At 38.4% G+C, this 19,344-nt stretch overlaps 2 protein-coding genes across 4 annotated transcripts in view; one reads left to right on the plus strand and one right to left on the minus strand.

The window, feature by feature from the left end:
* psmd1 (proteasome 26S subunit, non-ATPase 1) overlaps nt 1-18,507 on the minus strand; it is a 35,049-nt gene extending 16,542 nt beyond the window's left edge. The window contains exons 1-17 of one of the 2 annotated variants that reach the window (XM_023339940.1): nt 18,333-18,507; nt 17,729-17,772; nt 17,460-17,533; nt 17,141-17,310; nt 16,754-16,962; nt 16,315-16,458; nt 14,475-14,701; nt 14,309-14,369; nt 14,080-14,205; nt 13,890-13,978; nt 13,723-13,801; nt 13,465-13,638; nt 13,233-13,344; nt 12,668-12,864; nt 12,223-12,318; nt 11,744-11,808; nt 87-201 (exon numbers count right to left, since the gene is read on the minus strand). In XM_023339940.1, the coding sequence (XP_023195708.1) occupies nt 87-201; nt 11,744-11,808; nt 12,223-12,318; nt 12,668-12,864; nt 13,233-13,344; nt 13,465-13,638; nt 13,723-13,801; nt 13,890-13,978; nt 14,080-14,205; nt 14,309-14,369; nt 14,475-14,701; nt 16,315-16,458; nt 16,754-16,962; nt 17,141-17,310; nt 17,460-17,533; nt 17,729-17,772; nt 18,333-18,348 (1,998 nt within the window). In that variant the 5' untranslated portion in view covers nt 18,349-18,507. Of the gene's footprint in view, nt 1-86; nt 202-11,743; nt 11,809-12,222; nt 12,319-12,667; nt 12,865-13,232; nt 13,345-13,464; nt 13,639-13,722; nt 13,802-13,889; nt 13,979-14,079; nt 14,209-14,308; nt 14,370-14,474; nt 14,702-16,314; nt 16,459-16,753; nt 16,963-17,140; nt 17,311-17,459; nt 17,534-17,728; nt 17,773-18,332 lie in introns of both variants that reach the window. The other variant, XM_023339939.1, reaches the window with a different exon arrangement.
* On the plus strand, nt 1,692-11,341 carry htr2b (5-hydroxytryptamine receptor 2B). 2 transcript variants are annotated; one of them, XM_023339941.1, is made up of 4 exons: nt 1,692-2,048; nt 2,238-2,814; nt 5,776-5,976; nt 7,731-11,341. In XM_023339941.1, exons 2-4 carry the CDS (start codon nt 2,568-2,570, stop codon nt 8,681-8,683), a joined length of 1,401 nt encoding a protein of 466 aa, XP_023195709.1. In that variant the 5' UTR covers nt 1,692-2,048; nt 2,238-2,567; the 3' UTR covers nt 8,684-11,341. The 2 variants fall into 2 exon arrangements, with proteins under 2 accessions (XP_023195709.1, XP_005800379.1); XM_005800322.2 differs by having other exon boundaries at nt 2,380-2,814.
* Nucleotides 18,508-19,344: the final 837 nt, after the last annotated feature.

Consider the following 19,344-nt stretch of genomic DNA (forward strand, 5'->3'; position numbering starts at 1 on the left):
TTTAATGTGTAGCTTTAATAATCAGCACCTAATCAAAACCTATGAAGAGGATCGAATAAACATGAAGAAACAAAGGATGAACTGACTTTGTTGCCTGTCCCAGCACAGCAAATGCCCAGAGCCATGGCCGCCCCGCAGCGAACATGAGGGTTGTAGCTTTCTGACAGGAGAGATACCACACTGGGGCACTGCTCCGGAGTCCTGGTCAGAAAAACACAGGGGAAAGAAATGATTAGAGTCCACTTTCTTTAAAAAAAAAGATTCAGCTCAAAATAATCCGTTTCAAACCCGCACCCACACTATAACATGGCCCCCACTCAAAACAGAAGTGATTTCCATCATATTAAAGTCATTTAAATAATGATTTGACAAAAAACTAATAGCTTAGTTATTGTCTATTTTCTCTATCTTAAAACTCTGCCTTTGTGCAAACCTGAAAACGAGGTATTTACTGAAATGTTTCTAAAAACTGATAAAATGTTAGACTAAAGATGAAAATTACTTGCAAAAATGTCAACGAAAGGAACAATTGTCAATGACTTAAATTTTGTTTAACTAGTTCAGTGAGTGTTTTTGCTGTTGTTGCAAAAGGAAGCAGGAATACAAGCTGTTTAAATGATGATGCTGGGTAATGTGTAACAAACATTTAAAGAACACATCATTTGCTCGCCTGCATCCATTACAAGCACTCATCTAAACACACAATAAAGAACGTGGGTTTTATTAGAAAGCCAATAAACTAGCAAGGATTTCCTTGTTGACACCTGGATTTAATTAAAGTTTAAGCCATGTCCAGGAAGTAAAAAAAAAAAAAATCATAAATAGGGAGGATATATTCTGGATAGTATGCTCACATAAAAACAAATGAACAGACTGCCAGAATGTAAAAAAATCACCCCCTCCCCACAAAAACAAGGTTTCACGTCAAACTTTTCATGTCACAAAGCATGGTTTGGGAGTACAGTACACCAAATAAAAAGCAGAAAATGCTTTACAACACATTAAGAAAATACTTTACCAATTAAGGCATTTTAAACTCTATACTTTGTAATAAGAATATGTCCCTATCATATTTACAGAATCTCAGTATTTTTTACCCATTTCTACAGTTTTTAAAGGTTCTGCGTCTCTTTGTACAAACAAGGAAATATATGCAAAAAAGTGGAAATAAAATACATTTATACATATCTGAATGTCTATTTGAGTGCAGTTATAAGCATATTGTAATCTTCAGATACTAATTTGGTTATTTGTGCAGCATAAATAATATTTTGGTATTTTATGTTTTCATTATTCAAAATGAAGCCAGCTACATCTAAATCTGTGTCTCCATGTGTCTCAACAATCAGAGGATTGGCTCAACCTCTCTTTGCTTGAACATCTGAGTCCAATGGGAACAAAAAGGGAGAGAAAAGCTTTATAGTACAACCACAACAGAAAAAGGTTCCCCCCCATAAACCGCTGTGGCCTCCCCTGGGTCACTGCTCGTTTCCAATGGGGGAGAGAACACAGAGTGGCAAATATAAACAGCGGGACGGCTGTGTTGAGGGAAATTACCTCCCTGAACCGCTGGCACGTGGCCAGCAAGAAGACATTCATCTGTTTCGTATCGAGTCTGGCTCGCAAGATGAAGGGGTGGGTATAGTGGGGGGTGGATGAGACGGCGAATGAGACAGGACAGAGTGCGAGGCGATTGCAGACTGCGAAGCAGAGCCGGCGAGAGAGGGAGGCAGCACATCTGAAAGTTTTAAACCTGTGATCGCTTCAGGTGATGCAAAGCAAGCCTGGAGTTCCTTCCAGCATGTGGAGGGAAAGCCAAGTCGGCATCATGGATCGCTACAGTCTGGGACAGATTTAACTGCTGTGGCGGGGCGTTCAGCTTCATTCTTATGTGGAAAACGTTGCAGTAAAAGGAAGCAATAAAAGCTGTGGAAGAATATACATAGAAAGTTAAGATTGAAATGCATTTGGCTTTGAGCTGCAGCTTGGGAAGATACTTAAAGGACTGAGAAGCAAAAGGAGCTCATCAAGCACCAACCTGGAAAAAGGTAAGAATTTGTTGAAGTTTTTGACATTTTCAAAAACAGCGGCATATTTTAGGAAATGGATTTATTCTAATAGACAGAAACTACACTGATGAATTAGATGTAAAACCAAGTAAGCCATATTCTTCTCCATAATATCAACATGGGGATACATTAAGGAACAAAACGTAAAACTTTTTCTGCTGTTTTAAGTGGATGATGGGAGAATTAGCTGCGTGGGAAAGCGAGGACCTCTGTGTTCGTCTTGCTGTGGAAGTTCTGCTCGTGATGGGATTATTCCAGCTCTGGAGTTTACTGCAGTGGCCCTGCTAACTTTGCACCCTAAATCTTTCAGCCATCGTAATTTCAAAGACTTGTCATTCTGCTCACGGGACGATGCATGTTGTGCACCGGCCCTGAGCGGCCCCAGCAGACCCTGCGCCTTCGCCTGCGGGACCCAGTGACCATGCTGACCGAGCGTCTGACAGCACAGAGATCAGAGCCACCGCCCACGCTCAGGCCCGCCGCGGCATCAGCAGCAACATGTTTCACCCGCTCAATAACAGTTCAGATGCAGACGAGGAGCCCGAGGCTCAGCTGAGATGGGCCGCCCTCCTCATTGTCATGGTGATTATCCCCACCATAGGAGGAAACATTCTGGTTATTCTGGCCGTGTCGCTGGAGAGAAAGTTGCAAAATGCCACCAACTACTTCTTGATGTCGCTTGCGGTCGCCGACCTGCTGGTGGGACTCCTAGTGATGCCCATCGCACTCGTCACTATTCTCTATAGTGAGTATAACAAGATATATTATTTTATACCATAAAATGTGTCCTATTGAGACAAAGCAAAGTCTTCAAACGGAAAAGCTACATTTAAGTTTTCTTTTTCCAACTCAATTTAACTTGTCAATTAGAAAAACTGGCACTGAAAGTGGAAAATACCTCTAGGAAGCACCAAATACACTCAGCAAAGCACAGAAAAGTACTTGAGAGGAGCTAAAACAAAAGAAATTAAATTCCCTCTGTAGATTAAGCAGTAAGGCCTGTACTGAGCCACTCAGCACAGGCACGAAATATGAAACAATATCTCCCATTTAAACTTGTTTACCATTCTGAATAAAAACAGCGGCGTGTCCACCGACTTACAAATTTATTCCACGTCTTCTACACAACAACACAGTTCAGGGCGAAGTACTGCAGTGAAGCTGTTCTTCATTAATTCAATTAGAAGGTAATGGGCCACATAGTAATCGTGTATCTCTCTCTCTCTCTCTCTCTCTCACACACACACACCACACAAGAGTGGAAGATGGTGTTACACAAGGCGTCCTCTATCATAATGGTTTTCAAAAGAACTGGATGTGTCTGCTGCCTCAACACGGACCCTGTTCAGTTTTTCCTTTTTGACATTTTGAGAAAGAATGGAAAAGATGAAAGTCAACAAAGTTAATTTTAAGATTTTCTGAAACGCATGAAGCCTAAAAGAAATCAGGATGACAAGAGAAGTTTAAAGTATAATCCCCCCCTCCCAAACAGCTATATGGAATTATGTTAAAGTAAACCAATAAATATGGTTTCAGTAATTTTCTTTAATTCCTTCACTGCTGTTTAGGTGCTTTTCACCTCTGCCATCAGTAAAGAGGAAGTCTCTTTAAACGCTGATGATCTTGACAGACAGCTGTCTTTAACCTCCAATCAGAGAAGATGCAGCACCAAGTGCTGAAATGTGCAGGAGATCAAGGAGGCAAAAACAGGGACATATAACATGTACATGAGGCCGGGGTGAGGCATAGCAGAGCTGACTGATCAACATGAAGCTGCCAGGAGGAGGTTAGCAACAAACAACATTTAGAAATATGTAAAAGATAATATAAAATAAGTGGAATCTCTGTAAATCAAACCTGCTTTTAAGTGGGCTGTCTTTTGAATATTTAAGCAATGCTAAAAGCGACGCTGGCCAAGTGGCCAGTATCGGTTGACCGATACTTTGTGTATGTGCAATGTAAATCCAGACAGGTATTCTAGAAATGTTCCTTAGCTTTGTGCTAAAACCAGAAACTAAACCAGAAACTCTGTTTAAACATTTAACCCAGTGGAAACTGCAGATCAAAACGATTTATATTCAAGTTTCTAAATGTTTTTAGAGTAAGAAAAGTGAAAAACTTTCTTACCTATTAACTTATATTCAACTTAGTAACAAAGGCACGTTAAAATTTGAACTTTATTAGCCTAAACAGACACTTTTTTGGCTTGTGGTTTACACATAAGTTACTAAATTTCATCCCTTAAAGCATATAATATTTAAGGGTTTTAGCAAGCTAATGTGATTACTGTTTTAATGGCAATTCTTTATAAATACACTCAAAAATGAAGAAGCTGGTGCTGAGCAATTTAAGGAGAACATTTTCATTTTAAATGCCTAACCTGAGGATAATTTCATTTCATCAGGATTTATTGCTTCAATGCATCATAGGGCTTGTAGTTTTGCCCCACCATAGTGCTGCATGGATTCCTCACTACAAAATTACAGAAGAGGCAAATACTGCCAGTACAATTGTCATGAAAAAGATAAATAAATGCAAACAAGAAACAATGAGTACACTTATAACTAAATTATTAATTGTTCATCTGTTTTATTTATTTTCTTGCATGTATACAAAGAGTAAAAGGGCCAGTGTTGCCTACAATCACCAAATTTAAGTTCTTCAGGCTTGCTACTTTTGTTAAGATCAACATTGTGATTCCAAAGAAAAATGTCATTTAAGATGCTGCTATGCCATTTTGTATTTTTTCTAACTTTCTAACAATAATAAGACACACAAAACTACACCGCAACGCTCAGAGCTCTGTAATTCTTAATGAGTACAAGTGAGGACCAGAAAATTCTGAAAATTATAATAACCAGTGATGTTTGGTTGAAAAACACATAAATGGACAAATGAAAGAAAATGATGGCAGTTAAACTACTTTAAAATAAACTGAGAAGAAGATAGAATGCTTCTGTAAACTAAGTGACCACAACTGGGCAGCAGCCTGCTTACAAAGTTGAATATTATAACAAAGTTGTATGATTCATACGTTCCTGTTTCAGTTTAACAAAATGAAAAGCTCGCCTGTGGCTAGGTGACTTTCACAGCCTATTCTGTTTATTCTCAAGACAAATTTAATCAACATTTCAACAAAAAAAAAAACTCTCCGGTGAGCATCCACTCAAGGAGAAAGAGAGCTGTTATTCATCAATGAAATCCTCCCAAACTGACCAAAACTGTGAGTCAAAAATCCCCCCCAGTATGAAACATAAGTGAACATAATCATAATAAGAGAAAAAAATACAAAATATTTCCACAAACAGGCTTTTGTAAAGTTAATGGAGTCAGAGACAAAAGCCAGAACAAATTTCTTGCCAGTTTTACGCCTGGAAGTCAAAATAAACACTACTGTTGAGCTGAGTCTAAGCCACAATCTACATGAAGCACTTTTAGCTCCATAAACAGGCAGTGAACCCTCAGTTTCCAGTAAAGACATTCCTCACACACATAAACAAACATCAATTTTTTTTACATGACTGATGTTTGTAATCTCTTCAGCTGCCCTGAATCTCCCATAATAGTCAGAAAAGGATTTCTTAATACAAGAAAACCTAACAAGCTCATTAATTTAGCTGCTAATTTTAGACATAATAAAATCAGTGATAGCTACTGTACGAGGAAATGGTTGATAAGATTAACCTCTATCTCGTCTTCTTTTCAGACTCTAGGTGGCCTCTTCCAGATTTTCTCTGCCCAATCTGGCTCTTCCTTGATGTGCTCTTCTCTACAGCGTCCATTATGCACCTCTGTGCCATCTCACTGGATCGCTACATCGCCATCAAGAAGCCGATTCAACACAGCCAATACAAATCCAGAGCCAAAGCCCTGGCCAAGATCGCACTCGTTTGGCTCATATCCATTTGTAAGCTTATTATTTATCCTTCCTCTAAGTAAAGAACTGGGTATTTTATGATCTCTGGACCATATCCTGCCTTTTAGGTGACCCATGAAGAGGCTTAGTGTTCGTGCTTGGGTTGCTATGTTAACTAGCTTTTAGAGAGCCGTGAAAAAGTTATTTTTGTCACATTTAGATGTTTTAGATCAAAATATTATATTATCAGACAAAACAAACCTATAAAATGTAATTTTCAAATGATGATTTTATGTTATGTGAAAAAAACAAGAAAACCCACACCAACTTGATGACTGTTTGACCTAATGAATCAGAATCACCTAATATCTGTCTGGCACCTTGAAGTGAGCTGCAAGATTTCAAAAAGGAACTAGAAGAGATGATGCCCATCATTCTAATATATATATATATATATATATAAATAAAGTAGCAACCTTTTGCAGTGATTGCTGCTTTGCACACACTCTGCATTTTCTTGATGAGCTTGAAGAGGTCGTCACCTGAAATGGTTGACACTTCATAGGTGTGCCCTGTCAGGTTAATAAGTGGGATTTCTTGCCTTATAAATAGTCATCAAAACAAAGAAAACCCATTGAATTAGAAAGGTGTGTCCAAACTCTTGGTCTGTACTATATATATATATATATATATATATATATTTTTTTTTTTTTTTTTGTGGAGTGCATTGAGACAACAGTGGTTGTGAATGTGGCGCTTTACTAATAAGCTGAATTCAACTGAATTGAAATGTAAAGAACAAAACAGGGAGCGTCTGGGGTTACAGTAAGGGTGGGTGATATGGACTTAAAGTCTAATTACAATATTTTGGGTTGCTATTGTGATAACAATATAAATTGACAACAAGAACCATTTATTACTTTTTTTTTAGGTAACAGTATGACTGTGTCACAGCAATATGGCCCCACAAACATCAATTATGCTCTTGAAAAACATTCCCATTTGTAAATGCTTCTTTAGGACACAAGTCAAGTAAAGAAGTGCAATTTATATTACTAAACTGCACACAAAAGCAGTATCTTCAAATTTATTGGTATTTATTGATCTCTTCATTGAACAGTGGAAAAAAATAGTAACACTATACTTTTACATTAGTTGGAGTTTATCATGACAATAAATCTGAATTCTTGTAAGAAATTTCTCATGATAAATGATGATAAAATAAATATCCACCCCTATATTACAGCTTATTTTAATGAGTTTGAAAAGACAAATATTTACAGTAAAACATTAAGCTATAGTTGTTAATAAAGTATATCAAACATTAGATTCAGGAGCTTAATATCAAATATATAATTTGAACTATGAACCAATCCTAGTTTTTCATGTGGACCTTTAGGAAAACGAATTGCTCACTGCTGCACCAACCATTTGTCACACAAATCTCTGGAGTAGTCACATATTACTCATTAGTTTTCCCCATAAGAACCAAGTTTTTGATTTAGGATTTTTTGCAGCTCAGGTCAAGAGTCAAATATCTGTCAGCTGCTATAAATGAAAATCTTTCATCTGGGAAAGCGATTGGGTAGATGAGTAAACGGATGGAAGGTTGTATCGTGGCCAATTTATCCAGTAAAGTTTTTCCATCGTTCACTGGGTATTAACAATGAGCTGCCAACAAAAACAATAGTGTTGTACTTGACCAAACATACCATAATCTCCTAGATTAAAAATATATTTAAAAATGGCTTCAGAGTTGTTAGTGTTTATTTTTGCCAATATTAACAGTATTTTCCATTTTCCAGGTATTGCAATCCCAATCCCGATAAAAGGGCTGAAGAATCTTCACGACAAGAATGTCACCTTCAACAGTAATCACACATGCCTGCTGAAACCAAACACTTTTTCAGAGTTCATCATCTTTGGCTCCCTGACAGCATTCTTCATCCCTTTGACAATCATGATGATCATCTACCTTCTCACCGTGCAAGTGTTGCGCAAAAAGGTTTATTTGCTGCGGTCAAAGGTGAGCCAGCGCTTTAGCTCCTCACCGATCTCCACAGTTTTCCAAAGCGACCCGGCCTTAGCTTCTCCTCAAGCTGAGCAAATGAACATGTTGGATATCAGACTTCCCAGGCATCCAGAAAAACCAAATGCGGAGATGATGACCGCTCCCACGGAGAATGAAATATCCTTCCGCAGAATGTCGACGATGGGCAAGAAGTCAATGCAGACTCTGAGCAACGAGCAGCGCGCCTCCAAAGTGCTGGGCATAGTCTTCCTCCTGTTTGTCGTCATGTGGTGCCCGTTCTTCATCACAAACATCACCTCTGCTCTGTGCTCCAGCTGTGTTGAGAAAGTTATTTCCCGTCTGATGGAGATCTTTGTCTGGGTTGGTTACGTGTCATCAGGGATCAATCCTCTGGTCTACACACTTTTCAATAAAACCTTCAGGGAAGCTTTTACGCGCTACATCACCTGCAACTACAAAACTTGCACGAGGGACAGGCTGGGACGGCAGCTTGGCTCGACTGCTGCAGACTGGAATCTTACAAGCATTTCGTTTAAATCTTCCATGGCAGAGAACTCAAAACTGTTCATGAAGCGGGGAATGAAGAACGGCATTGGACGAGTGAGCTACCAAAGTCCACTAAGGTGCCAGCAGGCTGTGCAGTCACCAGGTGGTGTTCTGCTAAACACAATTCTTTTGACTGAAAATGAAGATTTTAAACAGGAAGAACATGTAAGCTGTGTATGAATAGAGACAAAGATGATGTGGTTTGGTTTGGTGCATATTCAAATTCAAAGACAAAGGCTTACCCACGATATGAAAAAAAAGAGACTAAGATTGGAGTCTGCACCTATGACATAATGATGAAGCAACAAAACCTACATTTCCTTGCAAAAGTTTTACAACCCCTTTAACATTTTGTCATAAAGTACTGGATAATTATGAAATGAAAGAAAAAAGTTTACATACTTTTACAAAATGTTTTACAAATTAGGATATAAAAAGCTCTGGACATTGACAGGGGCATCCTAACAAACATAATTTGATCTAAACCTCAGTCTGTCTGTTCAGACATAGTTGAGTTTCTCTAGTTTATCCTGCAATTAGCACCATCTACTTTCAAATCCACATTCCTATTCCTAAGATGTTTCCCCAAAGCATGGTGCTACCACTACCATATTTCACCCTGGGGATGGTGAGTTTGGGGTGATGTACTGTCTCTGGCATGAAAAGTCAACATTCGTCTCATTCGACCAGAGCGCCTTCTTCCCCATGGTTGTGTTGCGCCCCCTCCAGGCAATTTGTTGCAATTGATTTCATTTAGGGGTATCATTTCTTTCAACTTTACAATAATCAAGGTAATCTTTAACACATTAAAAATCCTCAGTACAGTGCATTAAATTTTGAGAATGTAATTTGACAAAAAAAATCTGAGGGCTTTCAAAACTTTTGCAAGTCAGTGTTTCTTGTTGCATCATCTTTGCAGCGGGCCTTTAAACACATGTTATTTTTACCATGTAATTTGTTGATATACTTGAAGAGAAAGCTTCAGTTTCCAGACAGTATTCAGAAAAGAGCTGGAAAAAAAAAAGCTGCAACTGTTTCACTAAACGAGCAGAATATGCTGAATAGGAACCCGTTTAGGCCAAAAGACGTGACAACCTGGGAAAAACTCTGAATGCTGTATATAATAATATATTCCTCTGCTGATCCTTAAATTTGGACTGTCTAAATATGCTGTAAACCCTCTCAGACCACATGCTTACATTTTAAAACAATATGATTCTCTTCTGTAAAGGGCAAATTCTTTGAACTCTTGATACTTTTTAAATTTGAGAATGATTGGGATGTTCTCCTGTATGTGTATTGCAGCCTGCTGGTTTGAAATGTTAAAAATGGTTTTGGAATGGCAGTCTGTACATATGAATGAACAAAGAGATAAAATGGATTCTGAATGTTCTTTAATAAAACAAATACTTCGTTTTGCCATCTTCTAAAGCAAAAACTGTCCAAAGCACAACGAGATGCCAAGATGCTGCCTTCTGAAAAATGACTAAATAAATAAAAGTTTGAGGGGAATAGAGAAACAGTCTGGCAGCAATTCCAGTGTGTGTAGACTTAAAGTGCAACGGCATTAGGACTGGTCGATATTCGAGTGAGAAATGATGCTTATAGTGTTGGTACATATTGCGATAAGGATATCAGTTGTGTCAGTTGTGACATTTGTCCATTTTCTTCTTTCCTCTTTTTCTCATCTCTGCTTCCAGCACTCTGTGACCTTTAGCCTTTTGTGTCCTGTGAGAGCGCCTGCTGCTGTGAGGACATCCAACTGATTAAATATTACATTAGCCTAAGAAAATGCATGTTCATAACACTTGGGATGTATTAGCCAAGCATTATTGCTCTCCAAACAGCATTATCCAGAATCAGTACTGCATACATTGATATATCCGCAATGTACTGTGCAACCATACATGTATTCAACTGCAGCTAATTATTTGTATGCATACATCAGATGATGACATTTTTCAGGGGCAAAAATAATTCAAACACATAAACACTTCTAGTTTAGATTAAACTCAGCCTAACTGAGAAAATAGGATTAACGAGAAAGAAATGCCCAGTTTACACAGAGGTAAAAACGAAGCAGAAGAAGAAAGTGTGATCCTTGCTTAGACCTCCGACTCCTTTCAAGAGCTCCATTTATTTATAATGAAAGAGAGAAACACGGTAGACTCAAACTTGGAGTTGACCTGATTGCCTGGTTGTGCACATGACTAAATGAGTCATTGGGGTTGGAAAAGTGTGGACTAAGTGTAATCCTGTGGTTCATGAGTCTTTCTAAACAAAGGAGATTTATGGAGGTTTTTTCAAGCAGTAAATTGATCACATACACCATCCAGAACCTTTTTTGGACTTCAGTGTGTACACACTGATTTTTATTTGACATGCCATTAAACAATGCTTGGATTTAATGATAAAATTCATAATAATGTAAGAGAGAAAAGCACATATAAATACAATGCCTGGCAAAGATATTAAAGGTATTCACATACTTTATTGCTTCCACTTTTTTCTGCATTGCGACTGTCACAATGCAAACCCTGAATGTTTTTTATTGGGATTTTATGTGATAGATCAACAAAATCTCATTCGTAATTTTGAAGTGGAAGAAAAATTACAGCTTGTTTCCAAATTTCATCAAATAAATATCTGCAAACTGTGCTGAGCATAAATATTTATCTTCATAACAGCTGCAGGTCTTTAGCAGGACTTCTCAACCAGATTTCAACACCTATAGTCTATAAATGTATCCTTAATAAAATGACTGCAGCTCAGTTAGATGGAGAGCCTCCGAACTGCAGTTTTCATGCCTTTTCACAGATACTCCCACGGCATGATGCTGCCACAGCCAAGTTTTACCATAGGGATTATTTCTGTGCAAGCTTTCTGCAACATATAGCTTCTTGCAGGCAAGCCAGAAATTTTAATTCAGGTCTATCTGGTATAAAGAAGATATATATATATATATATATATATATATATATATATTTGTTGCTGTGAAATAACTCTACTTTATGCAAACTGTAAAACTAAAAAGTAATGAAAACATAAAAATAAATCATAAATTGGTAACTTATTCTCACTCTGGTACCAATCACACCAAAAATACATTTTACTAAAGCAAACCTTAATGTGGTCTTAACTTTACAAGACAATGCATCACTTTGATTAAGCTGAAAAAGGCCTTTATGGAAAATAAAAAGCATGCTGGTGAAAGCTGAAGGAATTAAAATGGGATCCTACCTGAAGAGGATGAAGCCAATGGACTCGACAGCAGCTCTTCTAACGTCATCGTTCACGTCACTCACCTTAATTAAAATAAGCAGAGTCATTATATCAAGTGGAAAAAACTGACCTCTTCGGTTTTAGTTTTAATGATGTGGCTTCTCATAAAATAAGCACCTCCACTGTCACACCCATGCACAAACGTAGCTTGCAGAGAGCACCCCCTACAGGGCAACCAATAAAACATCAGTGATTCAGTATAAAAACTTAGCAGCAGGAACAAATTTGATTTTTTTTTCTGCTTTGAACATAAAGTTTCTGAACCTTCAAAAAGAATTGTGAAAATGTTTTTAGAAAAGGTTTAGATCAAACAGAAGTCAAAATATGGTTAATACAGTACAATATTCTCTTTTAAAAAGCAACTTTGCATGTGTTTTACAGCCAGGTGGATAAACCCGTCCACCTGCCAGTAGGAGAGCTTTACAGATGAAACTCACAGCGACATGCAGCAGGCGTCGGATGGCCTTGTTGTTCCCAGAGCCGCAGTATGCCATTCCAACGGTGTACATACCAGACCGCCTCAAGATGGGGTCCTACCATAAACAATGACAGAAAGCAGAGAGTTGAGCTGTGTTTGTTTGGGTTTGACTCCCTTCCCACCGCTAACTTTAACAGAATGAAACCTGGCACAGAGTACAAAGCCTCACGTGACATAAAGTAAACAGTCTGCTACAGAGTGCTCAATACATCAAACATATGTGCAGTGCATCAGCCTAATAAAGAATAATGGCTTTTAGTTTATTCTCAAATTGTTTAATGTCCTCCACATTTCCTCCTCCCATGATAAATCAAGCAAGTTTATATAAAATCTACTGGGCAATATGTATTGTTCTGTTTTAAACAACAAAAGTTAGTTATCCTCTTAGTGGCTCGAAGTCAAACCTTGTCTCTGCAGAGGCTCTCGATGAGGGCGTCGGCCTCCTCCATGCGTCCGTACATGACCAGAGCAATCCCCACAGCAAGGCCACGCAGGATCTTCTCGTGCTGCGTCTCCTGAGCGTAGCCCACCATGTCCTCGATCGCCTGGGCCGACTTGGAGCCCAGCATGACCAGACCCAGAGCCAGGCCTGCAGCTTCGCCTGGAGTTCATATCAAACCATCAGCATGCTTTGTTTTGAACTTCACCTCATTAAACACATTGGTATAAAAAATAAACAAGTTCTAGGGCTGCTGTGACTCACTGACATAATCAATGAGGTAGAGAAGAAAAATCTGTTGAAACATCATATGTATCGCGATATACTGTGCAGCCCTAGTTTGTACTGCATAATTTATGCGTTTCATTTTGTTGTAGCGTGAAATAGCCACCAAATTTTGATGTTACAAAATAAACTAAAATATTTGGGTTTCTTTTGAGAACAAATTATTTAGAATTCACAAAAGTTCTTATAGTGCATTTGCTTCGCCAGAAATGACAACAGTGATTTGGTGATTTCAGCAGCTTTACCAGTGACGGCGTCATCCTGGTAAAGGTTGGACTTCAGCAGGTCATAAACATCCTGTCTGGCTGTTCCCAGAGCAGCTAAACCTAATCCAAGGGCTCCGCCGTGACGGACAATCTACAAAAGAAAAATAATTAATCCAGACAATTAGGAAAAAATCTGTTTCTCAAGCAACATTATATATTAGATTCTGAAAGGAAATAAACAATATAAAAAGATGGGGGAAAAAAACCTTACATCATTGCTGGCATTCTTGAGCTGACCGAGCAAATAATCAATGATGTCCCCACCATGATTGGCATGAATGAGGCCCAGAGCATACAGGCCTCCTCCCTCCTGGTAGGCGGAGCCGGGGGAAGTGTCTTTAGGCAAATAAGTGGCCATTAACTGGAGTGCCTCTTTCTCATGACCCTGAAATTCAAAGTCAAATCACAAATTTAAACGAGCTAACAGATTAGTTGTTTCAAATTTCACTTTATAATGATTCAGTCTTACCTTATGAATGACACCCAGACTTGCTGTGGCTGTAAACTTTGCCCAGTTAGTGGCTCTTGCTAACCACTCCAAGTTTTCTCTATAGGAGAAGAAAATTTAACTTGTTTAAAATGAAATGTGCTGCACATATTAAACTTTAGTGTCTTTTTATTTATGTATTTTTTTACCTGAGGAACTGATCACTTGTGGTTCCTGTGTGCATAAAGGAGTTGGCGATAACTGTAGCTGTGTGACACACCGAGTTTCGAACTGCGTCCTGCAGCACCAAAGAATTAAACATTAAGCAAACTTTAACAATGTGTCAATCATCTGAACAAGTTTGCAGCAGTTTCTGGGGTTCATCTCAGCATTTTCTACCTTTGTGTTTTTCAGAATCATCAGATCTGTGTTGTTATTTCGGATGAGAAACTGTAGGTGTAGCTCTATGGTCATCTCCCCGCTAAGAATTTTGATCATTTTGGCGTTCTGGTCTTTGGGTTCTTCCTTCTAGAATGATTCACAGAGGCCATGAGGAAAACTGAAGTAACAGTTTTCATTATTTAGACAGAAAAAAAGCCAGCATTGTTACACAACATGAAATGCTTACAGTTTCTGCAGCCTTTCCAGCTGGTGAGCTTCCAGCCTTTTCATCAGTCTCCATTGCTTCACTGGAATCCCATCAAGAAATATTTTAATTAATTTCAGTTAGTTTACAAGTTATTGGTCAAGCTGGCCAGAAAATGTGAACCTAAATATTTTTCAGCTCTTTGTACCTTTCCTTGTCTGCTGTGGGAACAGTGCCTGTGTTTGTGGAGCCAGGCACTGCAGGGATGGGCGTTCCTACGGTGTGCAGGTTCTGAATGACAGAGGACAGGAACTGCTGGCTGGCGCTTTCGTAGAGGTCGAAGCAGATCTGGTAGGCCATTAGAAGGTTGTCCTCTTTTACTAGCTTCTCCAGGATGTCGCTGACAGCCTGAGGGTCATCCAGGAAAATCAGGCACTAATGAGGAAGAAAGAAAGCAAAACATTAAACGTTGGGACTGTTCAGATGTTATGTATGGAACTAAATGGAGAAAAGATTAGTGTTTGATTGGGAGGCAATAAGGGATCTGGGTTTTATTTGTTGCTGTTTAAAAACAGTAAAATTGTGTTTGTATCACAATGTAAAATAGATCTCTAAAAGAACTATATATCAGGATATTTAGGTCATAGATTATTTTTGGACAATTTTTTCCAATTTTTCTACAACCTTGCCAAATATAACTAGACAAGAAAAAAAAACTCAAAATGTTTTTAATTACATTTAAGAGGAGGGAGATAATAATACTGATGCATCTGTGCAAGAGCACAAAACAGCTATACACGTATACACGGAGCGCATTTATATACAGTTATAACAAAAGACTTGCAACAAAAAAGAAAAGAAAAAAAAGAACAAGAAAACGCCTGGACAACTTGAGAAATGTACTCTGCTCGCCCCCTGGAGGTGTGCTGTGGTAACTGGAACCAATACCTGCAGATCCATTAACTACTATAAATTGTGATGTTGAGTCCCCCTGTTTCAGAACTGTTCAATAAATTCCCCAGGGAGATTTGGAGGACAAATTAATACTTCAAACTCTTTGCTGTCAACAAAACATGTACATGGATGACAAGACCCAAGGCTTGACAGAAGAACATTACACAAAGCATCACACTGGTTCTACAGCAGGGGTCTCAAACGCCAGTCCTCCAGGGCCACAGTCCTGCAACTTTTAGATGTGCCTCTGCTGCACCACACCTGAACAGAATAATTAGGTCATTAGCAAGGCTGGGAGAACTGATCTACACAAGGAGGAGGTAATTAAGCCATTTCATTCCAGTGTTTTGTGCCTGTGGCACATCTAAAAACTGCAGGACTGCGGCCCTTGACGACCGGAGTTTGAGACCCCTGTTCTACAGCTTCTTCCCCGTCATCTACCTGCCGTTGTACGTCCCTCCCAGTAAGGGGTGCAAAAACACCCCACCATGTATATTAAGCCAAGAAAAGCACTGCTCACCAAACCAAAACAACTCTATACATTCCTGATGGATTTTATGGTTTTAAAATGCATCAGATTCACAACCTATTGTCAACAGAATGATAACAACCCTCCATCGAACCCCAAATTCCCAATTTTAGCTAACTCTGGCTTTTACATGTGTTTTTTCACACTGCATGGAGTATGCTGCTATAGGTCAAGATGCCTACAGTCCTAACCTACCAACTATATTAGCATTTCAGCTAGATTTCACTTTTTAGCTCATTTTAGCTTAGACACTGTTGTGACCATACAGTTTAGCTTTGTAAACTGTGTTCCGCACCAATTTCTAAATCTCTTCAGGTGGGATTTTTGCATTGACTGAAAGTTTTCACTGCTATTCTACAGTTTTTCTGTTTGCATTTTGTAGGCTTTTGCTTTATTCCGCTGCTCCTGTCTATTTTTTTACATTTCTGCAGTTTACTTTAAATTGTTCTGCAATTTTCATAAAAAAAATATTCAGCTTGTAGCATTCATTCAGCATTTTTGCAACCCTACAATTTTTTGTAGTCGTTGTTAAGTTCAAGTTTAAAGACATTTTTACTGCAGTTACCTGACAAACGTTGATGAAATCTGGTTTCTCCAGATTCATGTACAACTTGACCAACACCCGCAGAACCTCGTTACGGAACTTCTTGTTCTGCATCAGGGACATGCAAACCTTCAAGCTGTAAGCAAGGAGGCCGCTCACATCATTCTGAAAAGGACAACCAAAATAATGAATTAATATTACCAAAAAATCTAGACAACAAAAAAAATACATACAAAACAACTATAATGTAATGTCACAAGACAGAGAGAGAGAGAGAGAGAAAACACTTTCACAAGTTAAATTTGATTAAATACATCAATATTTGCAGAACAAATCTGATCATTACTTTAATTTTTGATCTAAAAATGCAATATATTTCACAAGATATAGAGCTATTAGGAAAGGTTTAAATTTGCAGTAAATATTACCAACTGTATATGTGAATGACAAAGGTACTGACCGATTCAAGGATGGTCTTCTCAAAAATGTCAAGACGCCTGGTCTCCAAGGCGATGCCAATAGCCTGTTTGTATTTGTGATCATCTAAGCAACGCAGGAACATCTTGTTGACGATCCCCTCAAGGCGAGGGTCGATGTCCTTCTTCTCCTCATCCTCCGACAGCTCAGCATTTTCCACCCGCAGTTTGGTGTAGTGATCAATGCACTTGGCTGAACAGAATAAAGGGAATACATGCATCAACTCTGCCTGAATAGGAGTAATATGACACACTATGATTTTCACTTCCACCAGAAAAACGACTGTGTAAACATTAACAATAAAGATCATCATCTCACTATGTACCAAGTTTTACAGTAATAACAGAAGAATTCTTGTTTCATCACTCACCGATGATGGTCTCCACATATTCGGAGTCATCTGTAACACTGAAGAGATCCCCAGCTCCGAGGGCATAGTTCAGGGATTCTTCAAAGGCCCCAAGATGATAGAAAACCTTCGAGGCCACCAGGGCAGCAAATTCTCGGCTCCGAAAAGATTCATCCTCATACAAGACCTCACTGGACATATAAGAGAAGTAGTTTTATTTGACAGAAAAGGGAAACACTGAAATTCACATTTGTTTTTCTGTAAATGTTTACTCCAATTGTACACTTATGTTCTTGCTGTCCCGTTTTCATCACATTCAAACTTATTAGTTTATACTTACATTTTATCTACAGATCCTGAAATCTCAGCCCAGAAGTCGTTCACAACGGAGTCTAGTTTATGCAGAGCAAACTCCTGCAAATTAGACAAAAACATTGCTTACAACTTAATTCATATATTTTAAAGCTTTAACCAAAAAAGAAAGGAAAATCTTTTTCTACTAACTTTTTTATAAAAAGGTCTTTTTTACTAAAACATGAACTGCAAAGATTTTCAGAAATGTTTACCATCTCAGTACGTCTGACAGATTACTGTGCAAATAATATTTACCTTTAACTTTGGCTCCTCTTCATCAAGGAGGGAAATGATCCCAGCTTTGTAAAAGACAAACACAAAGAAACTTTAACATCCTGAATTTCTGCAAATGGAAAAAAAAAAAACAAAAAAAAAACACTCCACCTCCCCACGCCCTAAGCAACATTTAAGCACTTCGTTTCCTAGTATGAAAAACGAAAAGAAAAAGAAATTTTTACTTTCCATAAGCAGTAAAATACAGAGAGGCAGTAGATTATTAGACAGCTAAAATATTTGGTGCCCCAACCCCCACACATAACTTTGGCAAGTAAAGGACAAATATTTCAATTCCACAAAATTTGTTGTTCATTATGATAGAAATGAACACAGCTGAGGAGTTTGTGACGGAGTGATTAGTTCTCATGTTTTGGGGGAAACAGATTATTTCAGACAGTTGAAATATTTGTTTCCCCCAAAATAAATATTTTACTCCGTTAAACCTATTTGAACCACATGAAGCCCTCCAGACGGCTTGTATTGTCCGCTGTCACCGGTTGCTAGTACCGTGTGACTCAGCTAATTCAATGGCAGCTAGCTAAAGTTAAAACTACAAAATTAAAAACCTTCTTCTGAGACTCACCGGCAGATGTTATCATGACTGCTTCTCGAATAAATCCCCGGATCCACTAATTAGATTTAAAAAGCGGACGTATTCACGGGTTCTTGGAGAGAAAATATAAGATTTGTTATATGTGTAAACGCTCTGAGCCAGCTACACTTCTTTTTGTCCAATAATATCGTAAGCCCCCGTTGGAAAGGACCTTTGTTAGCTGGCCTCCCTTCTGCCTGATCATAAATACACACGATAATATTACTTTAATTGTCATATGCTCATTATGTCCAATAATTATCAATAAATAAAAAAATTAATGAGGAAAAAATAATAGTTATTTTGTGTGTTTTTTTAATTCAACTGAGTTTGAGTGTAATTGGGTTATAGAAAGGCATTTTTAAAGACGACCTCTTTCGTTTGACAAGACTCCTCCTCTCCTACATCAATCAATCGATCAATCCAATTTTATTTGTATAGCACATTTCAGCAGCAAGGCATTTCAAAGTGTTTTACATCATTACAAACACTTATGTACATGCTACATAAGTTATGTTAATTTGCAGAAGGAGGAACTTTTAACCACAGATGTTAAAACATAATAACTACTTGCCATGTATGGTGGATTCCACAACAGATTCAGCACCTACAGAATATTTGTACTAAGAGAAAGAGGCAGGGGACTATGGAGCCACCATCCAAGATGAAACATCCAAGGTCCAAAAATACATCAGAAAGATGGCCCCAATTAAGAGACAAAGTGCTCTGTGAATGTCACATGACAATTAAAGTAGAAGAGACTTAGCTGGATGAACCATCATGGAGGAAAAAACTGTCTACGGAATCCACCACAGACAGATAGCTAAAGCAGCTGAAGTGACCACATTCTAATAATAGCTAGAAAGGGCAGGTCTGAAGAACAGTGCAGAATCACTGATCAGTCAGTGCAGGAGGCGTTAAGCAGGTGAGCAGTACAGGTCTTATCTACCAGCTGTAGGCCACTGGGTTCGGCTTGTTCATTTAAGCTCAGCTTTCAAAAAGA

The sequence above is a fragment of the Xiphophorus maculatus genome, chromosome 9, assembly GCF_002775205.1.
Source record: "Xiphophorus maculatus strain JP 163 A chromosome 9, X_maculatus-5.0-male, whole genome shotgun sequence".
Classification (NCBI taxonomy): domain Eukaryota; kingdom Metazoa; phylum Chordata; class Actinopteri; order Cyprinodontiformes; family Poeciliidae; genus Xiphophorus; species Xiphophorus maculatus.

Bases quoted from the DNA above. Each gene is read 5' to 3' on its own strand.
- htr2b (XM_023339941.1), top strand. From the start codon at position 2,568: ATGTTTCACCCGCTCAATAACAGTTCAGATGCAGACGAGGAGCCCGAG. The intron at 2,815-5,775 runs GTGAGTATAACA...TCTTCTTTTCAG, and splicing joins ACTCGTCACTATTCTCTATA to ACTCTAGGTGGCCTCTTCCA. The intron at 5,977-7,730 runs GTAAGCTTATTA...TCCATTTTCCAG, and splicing joins CGTTTGGCTCATATCCATTT to GTATTGCAATCCCAATCCCG.